Consider the following 18,168-nt stretch of genomic DNA (forward strand, 5'->3'; position numbering starts at 1 on the left):
GGATGCGGGCGCACGTGGAGGAGGCGCGCTGGGAGGGGGTGGAGGTGCGCACACAGCTCTGAGGGGGGCCGGGGACCAGAACGCAGGGGCGGCGGGGCATGTAGGCCTGGGGATGCAGGCCTCCGCGTGACCCCTGCCCGCCCCACAGATCTGGGACGTGGTGGAGAAGGCAGACATCGGCTGCACCGCGGGCAGCGGGAAGGACTATGCCGGCGTCTTCACGGACGCAGGGCTGGCCTTCAGGACCAACAAAGACCTGCAGACTCCGGACAGGACAGGTGAGGGCCGGGGAGGGGGGGCCTCCCCCAGTCGCTGAGAGCAGGTGGAGGGCACTGTTCTGAGGCGGCAGGCCCTGGCTGCAAGTCCTGCCCCAGCCACCATCTAGCGGATCACTGCTTTCGGAGCCTCGCTTTCCTCATCTGTCAAATGGGAGCACCAACGCTCCTCCCTCAAGGCTACTGAGAGGGGTACGTCAGGAACCCACAGCCAGGGCTTAATCCGTCTTGTTCGCGTGTCCCCCTCCCCTCAGAGCTGGAGTGCCCCAAACCAGCTGCCCGGCGCCGTCGCTCCGTGATGCTCATGGAGAAGAGGATGGACAAAGGTGGGGGTCCCCGTTCTGCCTCCGAACCCTGCCCATCAGGGGCCCAGCCCTGGAGGGAGGAGGGCAGGGCTGGGCTGTGGGGATGTCCCACCTGCTTCGAAGCCGCGGCTGAGGGCCTGACGGCTGTCGTGTCCCCACAGCGGGTCAGTACCCGAAGGAGGTGCGCAAGTGCTGTGAACACGGCATGCGGGAGAACCCCATGAAGTTCCCCTGCGAGCGCAGGGCCCGGTACATCCAGCTCGGGGCCTCGTGCGTGAAGGCCTTCCTGGACTGTTGCAACTACATCACCCAGCTGAGGCTCAACCACAGCCGCAGCGCCCACCTGGGGCTGGCCCGGAGTGAGTGCCCTGCCTGTGGGCCGGCCTGAGGGGGGGGCTTGGTCAGAGGGGGCAGGGCCTGGTCTGAGGGGGGAGGCCAGCCAAAGTGGGGAGAACTGGCCTGAGAGATGGACTGATCTGAGTGTAGACGCCCAATTGGGGGGAATAGGCTAGCCCAGACTTGGGAGGCTCAGTGGGAGGAGGGAGACCTGGTCTGATAGAGAAGGTCATGGTCTGAGGGAGGAGGCCCAGCTAGAATGGAGAGGCTCTGTTAAGGAGGGGAGGCCTGGTCTGACGGAAAAGGGCATAGTGGGAAGGGACAGGACCTATCTGAGGGGAAGGGGCCTGTTTGGGGGTCGGATGCCTCTGTCTGAGGGGGGAGGAGGGCCAGAGAAGGGAGTGTGCACCCCTCTGTGGAGGAAGCAGAAGCTGTCTGAGGGGAGAGGGGGCCCTGTCTGAAGGGGGAGGATGCTTCTGTCTGAGATGGATTTTTAGCTCTCCTTTACCAAAGAAAACCCACAGGGAGCCCACCGTGCCGGGGGCATCACGGCACTTTGCATGAGGGTCACCCTGGGAGGTCCCCCGCTCGGCCAACTGGTCCCGATTGCTCTTTTAACCACTGTGTGCAGAGCGGCGGCTGCTCTGCTGACCCTTCTCACTGGCCGTTTGAACACTTCTCTTGCACATCGTTTCCGTGGGGGACCAGAAACGGTGTCGTCCAAATTGGGCTCCAAGAACAAAGGCCAGTGCGAGCGGCTCGTGAAACCGAGGGAAATTTCCTTATCAACCACAGGATGAAAAGTCACAACACAGAACCCCTTTGTTTAAAAACTAAGGAAGATGCGGAAACATCACAGCAGCAGGCTGCCCGATCCAAGCAAACATACTCATCTCTTTTGGGTTGGGATTTTTGTTGTTGTTGTTGTTTTGGTCTTTAAAGAGTCTCAAACAGAAAAGGGAGAAATGGGCATTAAACCCAATTAGCTCCATGTGGAATTTCTAGAAGCAAAGATACTCTCCCACAAAACCACAGCACAGTCATCAGAGTTAGGATATTAATGGTGACTCGTTACCACCTCCAAACCCTCCAACCCCACTCAGGTTTGCCAGTGGTTTCCCTTTGGCTTGGGTGGTCTGGTTTGGTTTGGGTGCTTTATAGGAAAAGGTTCTGGTCCAGGAGCAGACGTCGTATTTACTGGTGGGGTCTCCTTAGTGTCCTTGGATCTGCTCAACCCCTGGCAGTGCATCCGTCTTTTAGTGACTTTCACGGCCAGCTGTTGGGGGGCTGTCCCGCGGTCTGGGCTGGCTCCATGCGTCCTCATAGTGACCTCCAGGCTTTGCATTTGGGGGCAGAACTGTCACAGAAGAGACATTTGAATTCTCAGTGCATCATATCAGGAGCCTAAAGACATTGATTCGTCCGTTGTTGGTGCCGTGAATCCTGATCACATGATTAAGGCGCCGTCTGCTGGGTCCCTCCACTGTGGACTTCCTTTTTATTCCTGTATAGTCAATTAAGAATTTTTTTAATGTTTATTTTTGAGAGACAGGGAGACAGAGTGCCAATGCAGGAGGAACAAGAGAAAGGGAGACAAGCAGCTCCAGGCTCTGGGCTGTCAGCACAGAGGCCAACATGGGGCTTGAACTCGCGAACCATGAGATCATTACCTGAGCCGAAGTCAGATGCTTAACCAACTGAACCACCAAGGCGCCCCCCCCCATTATAGTCAATTTTTAAACTTCTTTCTTCTACTAGATCATAGCAGAATTTAAGCCAAGGGAAAATTTCCCCCAAATCAATTTTTATGTAGCCTGTATGAAGCAGGTATGGACTCCTTATTCAATAACACATACTTTAGTGTACACTTTTATTTTTTATTTTTTTTATTTTTATATTTTGGTTTAGAAATATGGAGTCACCTCAGGGTGCCTGGTGGCTTAGTTGGTTAAGTGTCCAACTTTGGCTCACTTCTTGATCTTCCAGTTTGTGAGTTTGAGCCCTGCATTGGACTCTGTGCTGGTAGCTTAGGGCCTACTTCGGATTCGGTGTCTCCCTGTCTCTCTCTGCCCCTCCCCTGGTCATGCACTGTTTCTCTCTCTCTCAAAAATAAACAAACATTTAAAAAGTTAAGAAAAAAAAGAAATATACAGTCACTTCTTAAAACAGACATTGCCAACGGGGACACATATTTCTAAATTCTTCTGGCTGGAAGACTATCACTCCTTCCACCACCATCACCCCAAAAAAAGACACAAATATTCCCAACACACATGAGCAAAGGGCCATATCTTCAGTCTGTGCAAATTATTCTAACCTAGGCTTGCTGTCTTCTGCTCCAGCAACCTACGGACTTGCTTTCTTAAGGAGGAAAATTACACAAAAGTATGCAATCTACTGGGATATAGCTTACCCATGTTAGGGTGTTTTCTCCCCTAGCCTTGTGTAATTTTTTTAAATCTTTTTTTATATAGATATGTGTCAAATCAGTGTAGCCTTGGCTGCAGTAATGGATTTCTGTGATTCATCACTTACATACAACCCCCAGTGCTCATCCCAACAAGTGCCCTCCTCAATTCCTATCACTCATTTCCCTCAACCTCTCCACTCCCATCAACCCCCAGTCTATTCTCTGTATTTAAGAGTCTCTTACAGTTTGTCTCTCTCTCTGTTTGTATCTTAATATTCCTTCCCTTCCCCTGTGGTCTTCTGGTAAGTTTCTCAAATTCCACATAGGGGTGAAATCATATGATATCTGTCTTTCTCTGACACATTTCCCTTAGCATAATACACTCTAGATCCATCCATGTTGTTGCAAATGGCAAGATTTCATTCTTTTTAATCACCGAGGAGTATTCCATAGTGAATATATAGCACATCTTCTTTATCCACACATCAGTCGATGGACATTTGGGCTCTTTCCATGCTTTGGCTATTGTTGATAGTGCTGCCATAAGCATTGGGGTGTATCTGTCCCTGTGAATCAGCACTCCTGTGTCATTTGGATAAATTCCTATTAGTGCCATTGCTGGGTCATAGGGTAATTCTAATTTTAATTTTTTGAGGGAACTCCATACTGTTTTCCAGAGTGGCTGCACCAGTTTGCATTCCCACCAACAGTGCAAGAGGGTTCCCCTTTCTCCACATCTTTGCCAACATCTGTTGTTTCCTGAGTTGTTTATGGTAGCCACTCTGACAGGTGTGAGGTGGTATCTCAATGTGGTTTTGATTTGTATTTCCCTGATGATGAGCAATGTTGAGCATCTTTTCATGTGTCTGGTTGCCATCTGGATGTTTTCTTTGGAAAAGTGTCTATTCATGTCTTCTGCCCATTTCTTCACTGGATTACTTGTTTTTTTGGGTGTTGAATTTGGTAAGTTCTTTATAGATTTTGAATACTACCCTTTTATCCATTATATTATTTGCGAACATCTTCTCCCATTCCATCGGTTACCTGTTAGTTTGGTTGATTATTTCCTTTGCTGTGCAGCAGCTTTTTATCTTGATGAGATCCCAGATAGTTTGCTTTTGCTTTTATTTCCCTTGCCTTCAGAGATATGTCAAGTAAGAAGTTGCTGCGGGCTAGGACAAAGAGGTTGCTGCCTGTTTTTTCCTACAGAATCTTGATGGTTTCCTGTCTTGCATTTAGGTCTTTCGTCCATTTTCAGTTTATTTTTGTGTTTGGTGTAAGAATTGGTCCAGTTTCTTTCTTCTGCATGCTGCTGTCTAGTTCTCCCAGCTAAGAGACTGTATTTTTTTTTCTACTGGACACTCTCTCCTGCTTTGTCAAAGATTAGTTGGCCATATATTTGTGGGTCCATTTCTGGGTTCTCTATTCTATCCCATTGGTCTATGTGTCTGTTTTTGTGCCAATACTGTACTGTCTTGATGATTACAGCTTAGTAATACAGACTGAAGTCCAGGATTGTGATGACTCCAGTGTTGGTTTTCTTTTCAACATTACTTTGGCTATTTGGGGTCTTTTGTGGTTCAATAAAAGTTTTAGGATTGTTGTTCTAGCTGTGAAGAATATTGGTGCTATTTTCATTGGGATTGCATTGAACCTGTAGATTCTTTGGGAAGTATCGACATTTTAACAATATTTGTTCTTCCAAACCATGAGCATGGAATATTTTTCCATTTCTTTGTGTCATCTTCAATTTCTTTCGTAAGCTTTCTATAGTTTTCAGCGTACAGATCTTTTACCTCTTTGGTTAGGTTTATTCCTAGGTATTTTGTGGTTCTTGGTGCAAGTGTAAATGGGATTGACTCCTTGATATCTCTTTTTATAGCTTCATTATTGATGATTAGAAATGCAACTGATTTCTGTATGTTGATTATATATCCTGCAAATGCTGAATTCATGTATCAATTCCAGCAGTTTTTGGTGAAGTCTTTCTGGGCTTCCGGGTAGACTATCCTGTCATCTGTGAAGAGTGAAAGTTTGACTTCTTTCTCAATTTCGGTGCCTTTTATTTTGTTTTGTTGTCTGGTTGCTGGGGCTAGGACTTCCAACAACAGTGATGAAAGAGAACAACCCTGTAATGTTCCTGATCTCAGGGGAAAGCTCTCAGTTTTTCCCCATTGAGGATGATATTGGCTGTGGGCCTTTCATATATGGGCTTTGATGATGTTAAGGTATGTTCCCTCAATCCCTACTTTGTAGAGTTTCTGTCAAGAATGGATGATGTATTTTGTCACATACTTTTCCTGCATCTACGGACAGGATCCTATGGTTCTTATCCTTTCTTCTATTAATGTGATGTATCATGTTGGTTGATTTGCAAATGTTGAACCAGTCTTGCAGCCCAGGAATGAATCCCACTTGATCATGCTGAAGAATCCTTTTAATATACTATTGAATCTGACTTGCCAGTATCTTGTTGAGAATTTTTGAATCCACGTTCCTCAGGGATATTGGCCTGTAATTCTCCTTTTTAGTGGGGTCTTTGTCTGGTTTGTGATCAAGGTAATGCTGGCTTCATAGAATGAGTCTGGAAACTTTCCTTCTGTTTCTTTCTTTTTGGAGCAGCCTAGAAGAATAGGTATGAACTCTGCTTAAAATGTCTGGTAGAATTCACCCAGGAAGCCATCTGGCCCAGGACTCTTATTTGTTGGGAGATTTTTGATAACCAATTTAATTTCTTCACTGGTTATGGGTCTGTTCATATTTTCTGTTTCTTTCCTTTTGAGTTTTGATAGTGTGTGGGTGTCTAGGAATTTGTCCATTTCTTCCAGGTTGTCCAGTTTGTTGGCATATAATTTTTCACTGTATTCTCAAATAATTGTATTTCTGTGGTGTTTGTTGTGATTTCTCCTCTTTCATTCATGATTGTATCTGTTTGGGTCCTCTCTCTTTTCTTATTGAGAAATCTGGCTAGGGGTTTATCAATTTTATTTACTCTTTTGAAGTATCAGTTCTTAGATTCATTTATCTATTCTATTATTGTTTATTTCTGCTCTAATCTTTATTCTCTTCTGCTGGCTTTGGGCTTTTTTTTCCCCCCCTGCTGTGTTTCTAGTTTCTTTAGATGTGAGGTTAGGTTCTGTATTTGGGATCTTTCATGTTTCTTGATAAAGGCCTGAAATCCAATGTATTATCCTCTTAGAACTGCATCCCAAAGGGTTTGGACTTTCATGGTTTCATTTTCATTTCCTTCCATACATTTTAAAATTCCTTCTTTAATTTCCTGAATGACCCATTCATTCTTTAGTAGGATGTTCATGTATTTGGGGGTTTTCCAATTTTTTTATGTGGTTGATTTCAACTTTCATAGTGCTGTGATCTGAAAATATGCATGGTATGAATGTTGAGGGCTGATTTGTGTCCCAGTAAGTGATCTATTTTGGAGAATGTTCCGTGTGTCCTCAAGAAGAATGTGTATTCTGCTGCTTTTGGATGAAAAATCCTGAATGTATCTGTGAAGTTTATCTGTCATTTAGAGTCGTTGTTTCCTTATTGATTTTCTGACTAGATGAACTGTCCATTGCAGTAAGTGGAATATTAAAGTCCCCTACAATCAAAGTATTATTGTCTATACATTTATTTATGTTTGTGATAAATTGATTTATATATTTGGGTTCTCCACATTGGGGGCTTAAACATTTATAATTGTTAACTCTTTTTGATGGCTAGACCCCTCAATTAAGATATAATGCTCTTCAACTCTTGTTATGGACTTTGTTTTAAAATCTAGTTTGTCTGATATAAGTATGGCTACTCAAACTTTCTTTTGATGTCCAATAGCATGATAGATGGTTCTCCATCTCCTCACTTTCGATCTCCAGGTGTCCTCAGGTCTAAAATGAGTCTCTATAGTCAACATATAGATGGATCTTGGTTTTTCTTTTTTTTTTTTTTTTTGATCCATTCTGATACCCTATGTCTTTTTTTTTAATTTTTAATGTTTTATTTATTTTTGAGAGAGAGAGAGAGAGAGAGAGGGTCAGAGAGAGAGGGAGATACAGTATCTGAAACAGGCTCCAGGCTCTGAGCTAGCCATCAACACAGAGCCCAATGCGGGGCTCGAACCCACAAATCATGTGATCATGACCTGAGCTGAAGTTGGCCACTTAACTGACTGAGCCACCCAGGTGCCCCAATACCCTATGTCTTTTTATTGTGTCATTTAGTCCATTTACAATCAGAGTGATTATTGAAGGAGATGGATTTACTGCCATTGTGTTATCTGCATGTTTCATGTTTGTGGTAGTGTCTCTGGTCCTTTGTAGGCTTTGCTGCTTTTCCACTCAGAGATTACCCCTTAGGCTGTCCAGCAGGGCTGGTTTAGTGATTGCAAACTCCTTTGGTTTTTGTTTGTCTGGGAAAGCCTTTATCTCTCCTCCTATTCTGAATGACAGCTTTGCTGGATAAAGGATTCTTGGCTGCAGACAGTGTTCCTATTCAGCACATTGAATATTTCCTGCCACTCCCATCTGGCCTGCCACATTTCAGTGGACAGGTCTGCTGCTAACCTTATGTGTCTGCCCTTGTAGATTAAGGCCTCTTTGTCTCTAGGTGCTTTCAGAATTCTCTCTTTATCTTTGTATTTTGCCAGTTTCACTATGATATGTCATTTTTGTTGATTTTGAAGGGAGTTCTCTGTGCCTCTTGCACTTGGATGCCTGTTTCCTTCCCCAGATTGGGAAAGTTATCAGCTATAATTTGTTCACATAAAACTTATGCCCTTTTCTCTCTCTTCTTCTTCTGGAACTCCTATGATATGGTTATTATTTCATTTCATGGAATCACTTAGGTCTCTAATTCCCCACTCATGGTCTGGTAATTTCCTTGCCCTCTTTTTTTCAGCTTCATCATTTCCCATAATTTTATCTTCTATTTCACCTATTCTCTCCTCTACCTCTTACATCCTTTCTGTCACTGCAACTAGGTTATTTTGCATCTCATTTACAGCATTTTTTAATTTGCCGTGATTATTTCATAGGCCTTTGATCTCTGTAACAATAGATTTCCTGGTGTCTCCTATACTTTTTTTGAAGCCCAGCTATTAGTCTTATGACTGTTATTCTAAATTCTTGTTCAGATATATTGTTTATATATGTTTTGAGAAATTCTTTGACTTTCATTTTCATCCTGGAATTTCTTTTGAGGAGAAATCTTCTGTTTCATCATTTTGGCTAAGTTTCTGCCTCTTACATGTTTTAAAACATGTTTGTTATGTGTCCTGCACCTGCGAATCCGACTATATTAGGAACAGGCCCTACACTGTCCAGGTCCTGGGACTTCAGGAAGTGTTTGGGGAGTGCGTTGTGTTCATTCTGTTGTTGTGGCTCTGGTTGCTTTATCTCCTTACTTGTACTGGTGGTTTGGACCTTCCACCAGGTGTGGTTTGATTTGTCTGTTGAAGTAACCCTGGAAAAAGGGTAAGGTTGGGTGGGGAGACCTTATACAAAGAGAAAAATGAAAAGGGTGAAAAAAAAAAAAAAAAGACCAGGCAGAGAATCAAAGAAAGTATGAGGCTTAATCCAGAGAGAGAGACAGAGAGCGAGGAAAATGAAGAAGGAGATACAGAAAAGGTGTAAAAGAATGGAGTAAAAATGCCTGATTAAACAACCAGAACAGAGAAAGAAATAAAAATATATATTATATTTAAAATATGTAATTAATATTTATATATAAAATATGTTGATATAAATATTACATTATATTACTATTAATTGTATATTTAAAATATACATTTTTCTTTCTCTGTTCTGGTTGTATAATATAAAAATATTAATATATAGGGGCGCCTGGGTGGCTTAGTCGGTTAAGCGTCCGACTTTCGCTTAGGTCATGATCTCACGGTTCGTGGGTTCGAGCCCCGCGTCGGACTCTATGCTGACTGCCAGCTCAGAGCCTGGAGCCTGTTTCAGTCTGTGACTCACTCTCTCTCTGGCCTTCCCCTGCTCACTCTGTCTCTCTCTCTCTCCTAGAAATAAATAAAACATTAAAAAATATTAATATATATTAATATTACTTATATGTTAACATATATTGATATAGTTTATATTTAATATATTTATAATATAGATTATAAAATAAGACTTGACTAAAAATCAAATCAGAAACTACGAGCTTGATTCCAAAGGGGAAAAAAAGAGGAAGGTAGAAAGAAAAAGAAGGGAAAAGGGAAGGGAAGGAAAGGAAAACAAAGAGGAAAAGAAAAAACAAACCGAAGCAGACTCACCTACAGCCCTGCAGCACAGCTGTCTGTGTCTGTGTGGACAGGTGTCTGTCTTGGTCACGGTCAGTCCTGCTCCAGCAGATAAGGTGTTACCAGGCATGGAGGGGTGGCGTTTGCTGTAAGTGAGTCCCGCCTCCACCGGGAGCCGTGTCCTGTTCCCTGAAGCCCCGCTGTGTTGGTATTGGGGAGAAATGGCGGCACCCCAGTCTATCTCCACCCCCCAACTGACTGTGTGAAACCATGCTGTTCAGACTGCCCACGGGGTGGGGGCCCCTGCTCCACAGCCTCCTGAGCCTCCTAGGCCTCAGCGGAGATGCAAACCCTGATGTCTTAAAGGATTCCCCCTGCCCACCCCTGTTATAGCGTGGACCCAGTTCTGGGGTAGAGCCTTTCAGTCACCCTGCACACCTATTGCTGGGTGTTCCAAGTGTTCTCACCTCAGGACAGCTATGTTTGACGGACAAGGGAAATTCCGGTCCCTCTACTTCTCTGCCGTCTTGACTCCTATCTATTTTTTAATATTTATTTATTTTTGAGAGAGGGCCAGCACATGCAAGCAGGGAAGGGGAAGAGAGAAGGAAAGGGACAGAGGATCCCAAACAGGCTCACACAGACAGCAGCAAGCCTGATGCAGGGCTCCAAATCACCAACTGTGAGATCATGACCTGAACAGTAGTCGGACACTCAATGGACTGAGCCACCCAGGTGTCCCGTGTTGTATGATTTCTTTAGTCAGTTTGGGGTGAGACAGAGAGTTATTTGCATGTATGTATCTCACAGGCACTTTGATGGATTAATCCACAATATGGGTGGATTTAGGCTTCAGTGGATTTCACCTACTTTGTTACTAGGCAGACCGAGAGCCATGTTACAATCGCCCCTCCTGTTTTGAGGAAAGCCCAGACAGGGTTGAATCATAGTCTGGCCATACTTCATCTACTCGCTGATGGTGTCAGGCCTGCTCAAAAGGCCACCCCATGGCCAGGGGTCACCAACAGGTCTGGGGAGTCTCATGAGCCACCTGTTTGCTTGGGAACCATAACCATCAGATGCAGCAGGCACGGAGCCTGGGAGCCACCATGCTCAGAGACTCACGCAAATGCTTTCATTCCTGTGAAAATCGGAGAAGGGGGAAATGATATAATGCAGCTTGGACTATTTTTTGCCTTTATACTGACACCATTGCGAAGTGTCATTTTTAATAGTGTTTGGGGGGGGGAGAGCAATAAGGCAAACATGCCTGTCCCCTCCCCCTGCCATCATGGACTGTGGGTGTGTTTTGCTGGTGGGAACCCCTTCAGATGTGTAGAGATAAGTATCTCTGGGTTCAGTGGAGAAAGGGGTCTGCTCTAAACCCAGATTACCCACTTCTCACCCTGTGCCTCCCAGGTGAGTTGGATGAGGATATAATCCCAGAAGAGGAAATCATTTCCCGAAGCCAGTTCCCTGAGAGCTGGCTGTGGCGCATGGAGGAACTCAAAGAACCCGCGAAAGATGGGTAAGGCTGAGATACCCCCACTTCAATCCATCCCCCAAGCCAGCTCCTATAGCAGCCCAGGCTGGACCACTTCATTTACATATACCCCATGCCCCTCTTTTCTGGAATCACTGTGCAACCCCACAACCCAGTCTAGAAAAACATCAAGAGTCCATCTACTTCCATGGGCCCCGCCCCCACCCCCCTCCAACCTGCCCCTTGGGGCCCCTCCACACCAGCTCTTCCCCCACATCCCTGACACCTACCTCCTCCTGATGCCCCACTTCTCCCCCATCCAGAATCTCCACAAAGACCATAAATATATTTTTGAAAGACTCCATCACCACCTGGGAGATTCTGGCCGTGAGTCTGTCGAACACAAAAGGTAAGAAGTGATGGTGACCCCATCCTTAGGGGCCAGGGACCCAGGGCCACTGGGCATTTTCTCATTCCATCCAGAGAGATCCCCTATGTTTTGGTGGCTGACACGCTGCTCCTAGGTGACAAGAGAGGTATCAGATCCTACTCTGTGGATGACAAGGCAGTGCTTTTTGTAAATAGATTTTCTTTTGAGAACACTTTTAGGTTCACAGCAAAATTGAGGGGAGAGTACGAGAGTTCCCACATACGTCCAGTCTGCCCACCCCCGACGTACACAGTCTCCCCCATGCTGACGTGTACTATCAGCATCTGCACCAGCATGGTGCACTTGTTACCCTGACACACCTGTCATCACCCCAAGTTCGTCATTGACATGAGGGTTCACTCTTAGCATCGCACGATCTATAGGTTTGGACACAGGTATAAGGACATGTATCTACCATTGTAGTATCATACAGAATAATTTATAACAATAAACACCCTTAGGGGTGATATTGACAGGGTGATGGGTAACTTGATTAAGAAAATATAAAAGAAGCAAGATGAAATGTTTGATTGGAACATTGATGTTCAGATTGTGAAACCTGGCAAAAAATAAAAAGGTATCCTGGGGGCTGGGGGTCCCTCACAGGAACTGGGGAGCCCTGGACTAATGGGAGTGTTCTTAGACAGGACTAGAAGCAGGGTGAGGAGAGGGAAGCAGTAACTTAAGCCAGATGAATAATATGTTTATGGGATCATTTTGAAAACATCAATGTGAATGCAAAAAAAATAAATCCATGATGAACAAAATATCTCCATTGTAAGTAGAAGCCACTGGGGCGCCTTGGTGACTCAGTCAGTAAAGCTTCCAACTTCGGCTTAGGTCATGATCTCATACTTCATGAGTTCAAGCCCCACATTGGGCTCGGTGCTGACAGCTCAGAGCCTGGAGCCTGCTTCAGATTCTGTGTCTCCCTCTCTCTCTGCCCCCTGTTTGCATTCTGTCTCTCCCTGTCTCTCAAAAATCAACTTTAAAAAAAATGTAAAAATGAATAGCAGATAAGAAATGATAAATAGCCCCAATGAGTATAACAGACCTCCCAAGAATGATTAATAATAGCCATAGGTTAGGAAATAATAATTTTGTTCAAGCCTCTATTTGTCTTCACCTCTGAAAAATAAGCAAAATATATATATATATATATTAAATTTTAAGATTTTTTTTTAATTAACTATTTTTTAAATGTTCACTTATTTTAGAGAAAGAGAGAGTGAGCGAGAGAGGGAGAGAGCATGGGGCAGAGAGAGAGGGAGAAAGAAAATCCCAGGTAGGCTCCATGCCATCAGCTCAGAACCTGACACTAGACTCCAGCTCAAGAAGAGCGAGATCATGACCTAAGCAGATTTCAGGTGTCAGACACTTAACTTACTGAGATAGGGCCCCCAAAATTTTAATCATTTCTTGGTGTCACATTATTTTTATTTATTTTTTTAGTGTCACATTTTTAATATGATAATGCTTTTGCAAATTTTGCTTGCATCAACCCTTTGCTTGAATATAACCTAATAGCTGCTGAAATGCAAATTAGCCATTGCTTTTGTCATCATTTTCACTCCCTATAGATCAGCACTGTCCACCAGAAATATGATATAGCTGTTTGTCATTTTAAATCTTCTGGCAGCCCCATTGGAGGTGAAATCAATTTTATCATACATTTTCTTTAACCAAATATCTCCAAACTATTATTCTTGTAACATGTGGTAAATATATTGAAAAAATATGCTAAAAAGTATGTTAAAAAACCACCATCACACTAAAGTAATGTTATAATAATCATCTATTGATATTTAGGAGTGACCTATTAGTATCTCAAAATTATGAATGATACATTTTACTCCTGTTTGTACTAAGCCTTTGAAATCTAGCACATATTTTATATGTGCAGGCATCTCAAGGAGGGTGCTAACCTTTTTTTAATTTTTTTACGATTTCACTTTTATTTATAAGTCATCTCTTCACCCCACATGGGGCTCAAACTCATGAGCCCAAGATCAAGAGTCACACGCTCTACCGACTGAGCCAGTCAGTGGAAAGGTGCCCCTAGCCTTTCATTGGAAATATTTTTATCTGTATTTTAGGATTTGTAAAATGTACAATTGAAAAGGTAGATTGGCATATCCAATGTGTTCCAAACATATGTTAAAAAGTTTTCTGAGCTAGCCACATTCCAAGTGCCCAGGGACCAGAGAGAGTTCAGGCTACCATTTTGGAGAGCACAGGTATGGACCCTTCAAATATGCCTGAGCTCTTCCCCCCTGCACACCTACCTATGAATAAAACTACAAGAAGAAAATGGAAATCATACATCGCAGTGACTCCCAGCTGCCACTGCTATCGGTAATGTATCACCTTTACAATTGTTTAGCCCATGGGCTTCTACAAACACAGGCTGAGCTTGACACAGCTCCCACAGTCAGGGGTAAGCAGTGAGACCCTGTCCACCTCCTCCCCTTGACACTCCACTCCTGGGCAGGGATCTGTGTGGCTGACCCCTACGAGGTCACGGTGATGCAAGACTTCTTCATCGACCTGCGACTGCCGTACTCTGTGGTGCGCAATGAGCAAGTGGAGATCCGAGCTGTGCTCTACAATTATCAGGATGTGGGGGAGCTCAAGGTGGGTTCCCAGGGTGGCAGAGGTATGATGGAGAGCTTGGATGGTTGTGGGGGTCGGGGGGGAGACCATGCCCCTGATTGATACTCTCTCCCTGGCAGGTGAGGGTGGAAATGCTCTACAACCCAGCCTTCTGCAGCCTGGCCACTGCCAAGAAGCGCTACCAGCAGACTCTGACTATCCCAGCCAAGTCCTCAGTGGCTGTGCCTTTTGTCATCGTGCCTCTGAAGGTCGGTCTACATGAGGTGGAGGTCAAGGCTGCTGTCTACAATCGCTACATGATGGATGGTGTCAAAAAGACCTTGAGAGTTGTGGTGAGTCCTTGGGGCACCTGTAGTCCCTTGTCCTTCAGGAGAGGCTCCTGTGTCCCCCTGTCAACCCAGGCTGCAGACCCTGACCCTGAGACACCAGGAGTGTCCAGTGTCCAGCTTAGGAAATTCGGGAGTCCTGCAAGTTTGGAAACAAGGTCGGGATTAGGGTGAGTGAGTGAGGAACAGCTACATTTCTACTCTTTCCTAGTGATGAACATTCTCAAAAATAATACGAGTTCAAGTAAGCAACAAAAATTAAAAAAAATAAAAGCTTCATATCATGGTTTATTAATATTTTCGAGCAAAATGTGAGATCATAAGACAAAAAATATTTTGATACAATATTGTAAGGAATCAAAATTAATGCCAAATAATCCATGATGAACAAAAGATCAAAGTTTTGTATATAGATGATGCCACGTCAAACCATAATTGGAGCCTGAAGCTGAAGAAACAATGAAGACCCTGATCTACGTGTTTTTTTTTTTAATGGTTATTAACATTGTTTAGTTGATAATTTTCCCCAAAAAAGTTAAAGTTGTTGAAAAAATATTCAAACATTGAAAATCAAATGCTTTAAAACGGGCAGTGTTATATTACAGTGACATGTCTTATTTATACCCAAATCATAATTTATTATAATTTTTCCTTCCTGACTTTAATAGATCCAAACTCATATATATATATTTTTTTTACAAATAGTTTATTGTCAAATTGGTTTCCATATAACACCCAGTGCTCATCCCCACAAGTGCCCTCCTCCATGCCCATCCCCCCCCCCCCCCACATCCATCAGTCCTCAGTTTGTTTCTCAGCATTCAAGAGTCTCTCATGGTTTGCCTCTCTCCCTTCCCCCCACCATTTCCCCCCTTCTTCTCCCCCATGGTCCTCAAGTTAAGTTCCTCCTAATCCTCCTATACGTGCAAACATAAGATATTTGTCCTTCTCTGCCTAACTTATTTTGCTAAGCATAACACCCTCAAGGTCCATTCATGTTGCTACACATGGTCAGATTACATCGTTTCTCATTGCCATGTAGTATTCCATGGTATAGATAAACCACGTCTTCTTGATCCATTCGTCCGTTGATGGACACTTAGGCTCTTTCCATGTTTTAGCTATTGTTGAGAGTGCTGCTATGAACATTGGGGTACATGTGCTTCTATGCATCATCAAACTCATATTTTTTTAATATTTTAGGTTTTTTAAAAAAATGTGTTTTGGTTATTTATTTTTGAAGGAGACAGAGACAGAGTGTGAGGAGAGGAGAAGAAAAAGAGGGAGACAAAGAATCTGAAGCAAGATCCAGGCTCTGAGCTCTGAGCAGTCATCACAGAACCAGACATGAGGCTCAAACCATGAGATCATAACCTGAGCCGAAGTCAGTTGCTTAACCAACTGAGCTACCCAGGGGCCCCAAGATTTTATTTTTAAGTAATCTCTACACCCAATACGGGACTCAAACTCAACAACCCCAAGATCAGGGGTCACATGCTCTTCCACCGAGACAGACAGGTGCCCCTGAGAGGACAATCTTAATTATTCCTTTTATCGGGGGTCCCAATATGGCTCAGTGTGGCACCAATGGGAAGAAACCTGAGTATGGCGCTGGAGATGGCATGGCGCACCCCAGAGCCTGTGTGTCCATAACTTCCCAACTCTGCACTCTCTCATGCTGAAAGCTTGAAATCTGCCATAGCAGGGATATTCACAGGACGAGAAATGCCAGTGATTCAAATCAGGTTCTTTTCTTCCTGGAGAGCTGATGTCAAATATTTACCAGCATGCCTTGGAGGAGACTCGGTCTCCAAAGGAAAATGTTTGCATTAATATCACACTAAAGGAGAATGGGTGATGGAAAGGCATAAACGGCAGCGGTCCACCATGGAAGGAGAGCTTAGTTTGGGACATTGATACTGAGATAGCCCCTAGTTTAGGTGAGCACTTACTATGTGTGAGGCATTTTACTCAGTACTTTATGCACATTCTTTTATTTTACAGACTTTTAAGAATCTGGGCAGGGCGGGGGGTAGTTAAACTGACTCACATCACAGAGCTAGGATGGGCGATGCCATTGTGCCCATGCCCTGCTGACCAGCTGTGTCTATTCTTTTACTCACCTGACCTCCACCTCCCCCATCCCATCCCAACACTGTTCAGCCGGAAGGAATCAGAGTCACCAAAACTGTGGCTGTTCAGACACTGGATCCACAAAACAAGGGCCACAGTGAGTCATCCACAGCAGGAGGGTTGAGACCCGGGCGTGGGGTGGGGGTGAGGGGGGCCTTGTGGGGAAGGATGGTGTCATGGGTCTCTCGCATTCCACTGGCAGACGGAGTACAGCGAGAGGAGATCCACGCCGCCGACCTCAGTGACCAAGTCCCAGACACAGATTCAGAGACGAAGATCCTTCTGCAAGGTGTGCCCCCCGCCCCTCACCCAGGAAGGCACCGCCCTGGAGAAGGGGACTAGGCATATTTACTACTGTACCTCCCCTGCCGCCACTACAACTAGGGCAGCCAGCCCCCTCCTTGATCTGTTTTATCGAAGGCTCCAGGCACTATTTAGTTCAGCAAACAGTTTTTGCTGAGAGAGAAGTTTAAGTGAGAAACAGTACAGTTCAAGAGCAGGAAATTCGGGAACTCATTGCCTAGGTTGGAAGACTGGTGCAAGAAGGGAAAAGAAGTTCCTGGAAAGGCAATGTGACCTGGAAGCTGTAAGGTTCTGGGGAGGGACCCTTGGTTTCCTCATCTGTGATGGGTGAATAATAGTACCTATGTCTAAGGGGCGTTGAGAGGATTACATGAGATACTGTATGCTGTTCTCTAGAACAGCGCCTGGCAATAGCCTGAAGTATGATCTACGTATTCGTGAGGATTGTTTCTGGAATTCATTTGCCGCTAGTGTAACAAGAGCCTAGGGGCCAGAGTTCTGTGAAGCATAAGACCCCCTTTCCTACTAAGGTAGACACACTGCCCTATCTCCCCTCCCCCCCCGCCTCTTACACTCAACGTGATGCTCCCCTTCCATCACATCCCCTCAGCCCCCAACTGCCCCTCTTTGGCACTGGTTGCTTGGAGCGCGGGGTCGCTGGGGACAGCTGTGACCCTCCTGACCCCACCCCACGGTGGGTCAGTTGCTTGAGTGCGGTCTTCCCTCCTGGTGGCAGGGACCCCGGTGGCTCAGTTGGCAGAGGACGCCATTGACCCGGAACGGCTGAAGCACCTCATCGTGACCCCATCGGGCTGCGGGGAGCAGAACATGATAGGAATGACACCCACCGTCATCGCCGTGCATTACCTGGACCAAACCGGGCAGTGGGAGAAGTTCGGCCTGGAGAAGAGGCAGGAATCCTTGAAGCTCATCGAAAAGGGTGCGCCCACGTGGGAGAGCCGCCATGCTCACGCAACCTCCCAGAGCAGGGTCCTCCCTGAGCCCAGGCCCCATCCAGGCCACGCCCTTCCCCTAAGCACCTCCCCTTTCTGGAACCCTCTTCTCAAAGACCTCCCACTACTTTGCCCTCCCTGAGACCCTGGCCCCTCTGAGGCCTCCAGGACTCCATCTGTCACTGTGGCCCTGAACCCCCGTGAGAACCTTCCCCTCTCTGAACCCCTTGCCTCTGAGAACTCCTTCCCCTTCTAGAAGTCCCTCCCCTCCCCCACCAGATTTCCCTGGGCCACCCTGAGTCCCCCCTTTCCTCTCTGGACCCCTGTCTCACCCCTCAGAGCGTCCTTGCCCCC

At 45.3% G+C, this 18,168-nt stretch overlaps 1 protein-coding gene across 1 annotated transcript in view; it reads left to right on the forward strand.

The window, feature by feature from the left end:
• The window catches only part of LOC120226861 (complement C3-like), a 38,164-nt gene that overhangs the window by 6,883 nt on the left and 13,113 nt on the right, over positions 1-18,168 (forward strand). The window contains exons 15-24 of the mRNA XM_039225028.1: positions 149-278; positions 530-601; positions 742-939; positions 10,993-11,101; positions 11,380-11,465; positions 13,978-14,120; positions 14,219-14,431; positions 16,589-16,655; positions 16,761-16,847; positions 17,598-17,801. Of these exons, the coding sequence (XP_039080959.1) occupies positions 149-278; positions 530-601; positions 742-939; positions 10,993-11,101; positions 11,380-11,465; positions 13,978-14,120; positions 14,219-14,431; positions 16,589-16,655; positions 16,761-16,847; positions 17,598-17,801 (1,309 nt within the window). The remainder of the gene's footprint in view (positions 1-148; positions 279-529; positions 602-741; positions 940-10,992; positions 11,102-11,379; positions 11,466-13,977; positions 14,121-14,218; positions 14,432-16,588; positions 16,656-16,760; positions 16,848-17,597; positions 17,802-18,168) is intronic.

Source organism: Hyaena hyaena, unplaced genomic scaffold, assembly GCF_003009895.1.
Source record: "Hyaena hyaena isolate Hyena2069 unplaced genomic scaffold, ASM300989v1 scaffold_1867, whole genome shotgun sequence".
NCBI lineage: Eukaryota > Metazoa > Chordata > Mammalia > Carnivora > Hyaenidae > Hyaena > Hyaena hyaena.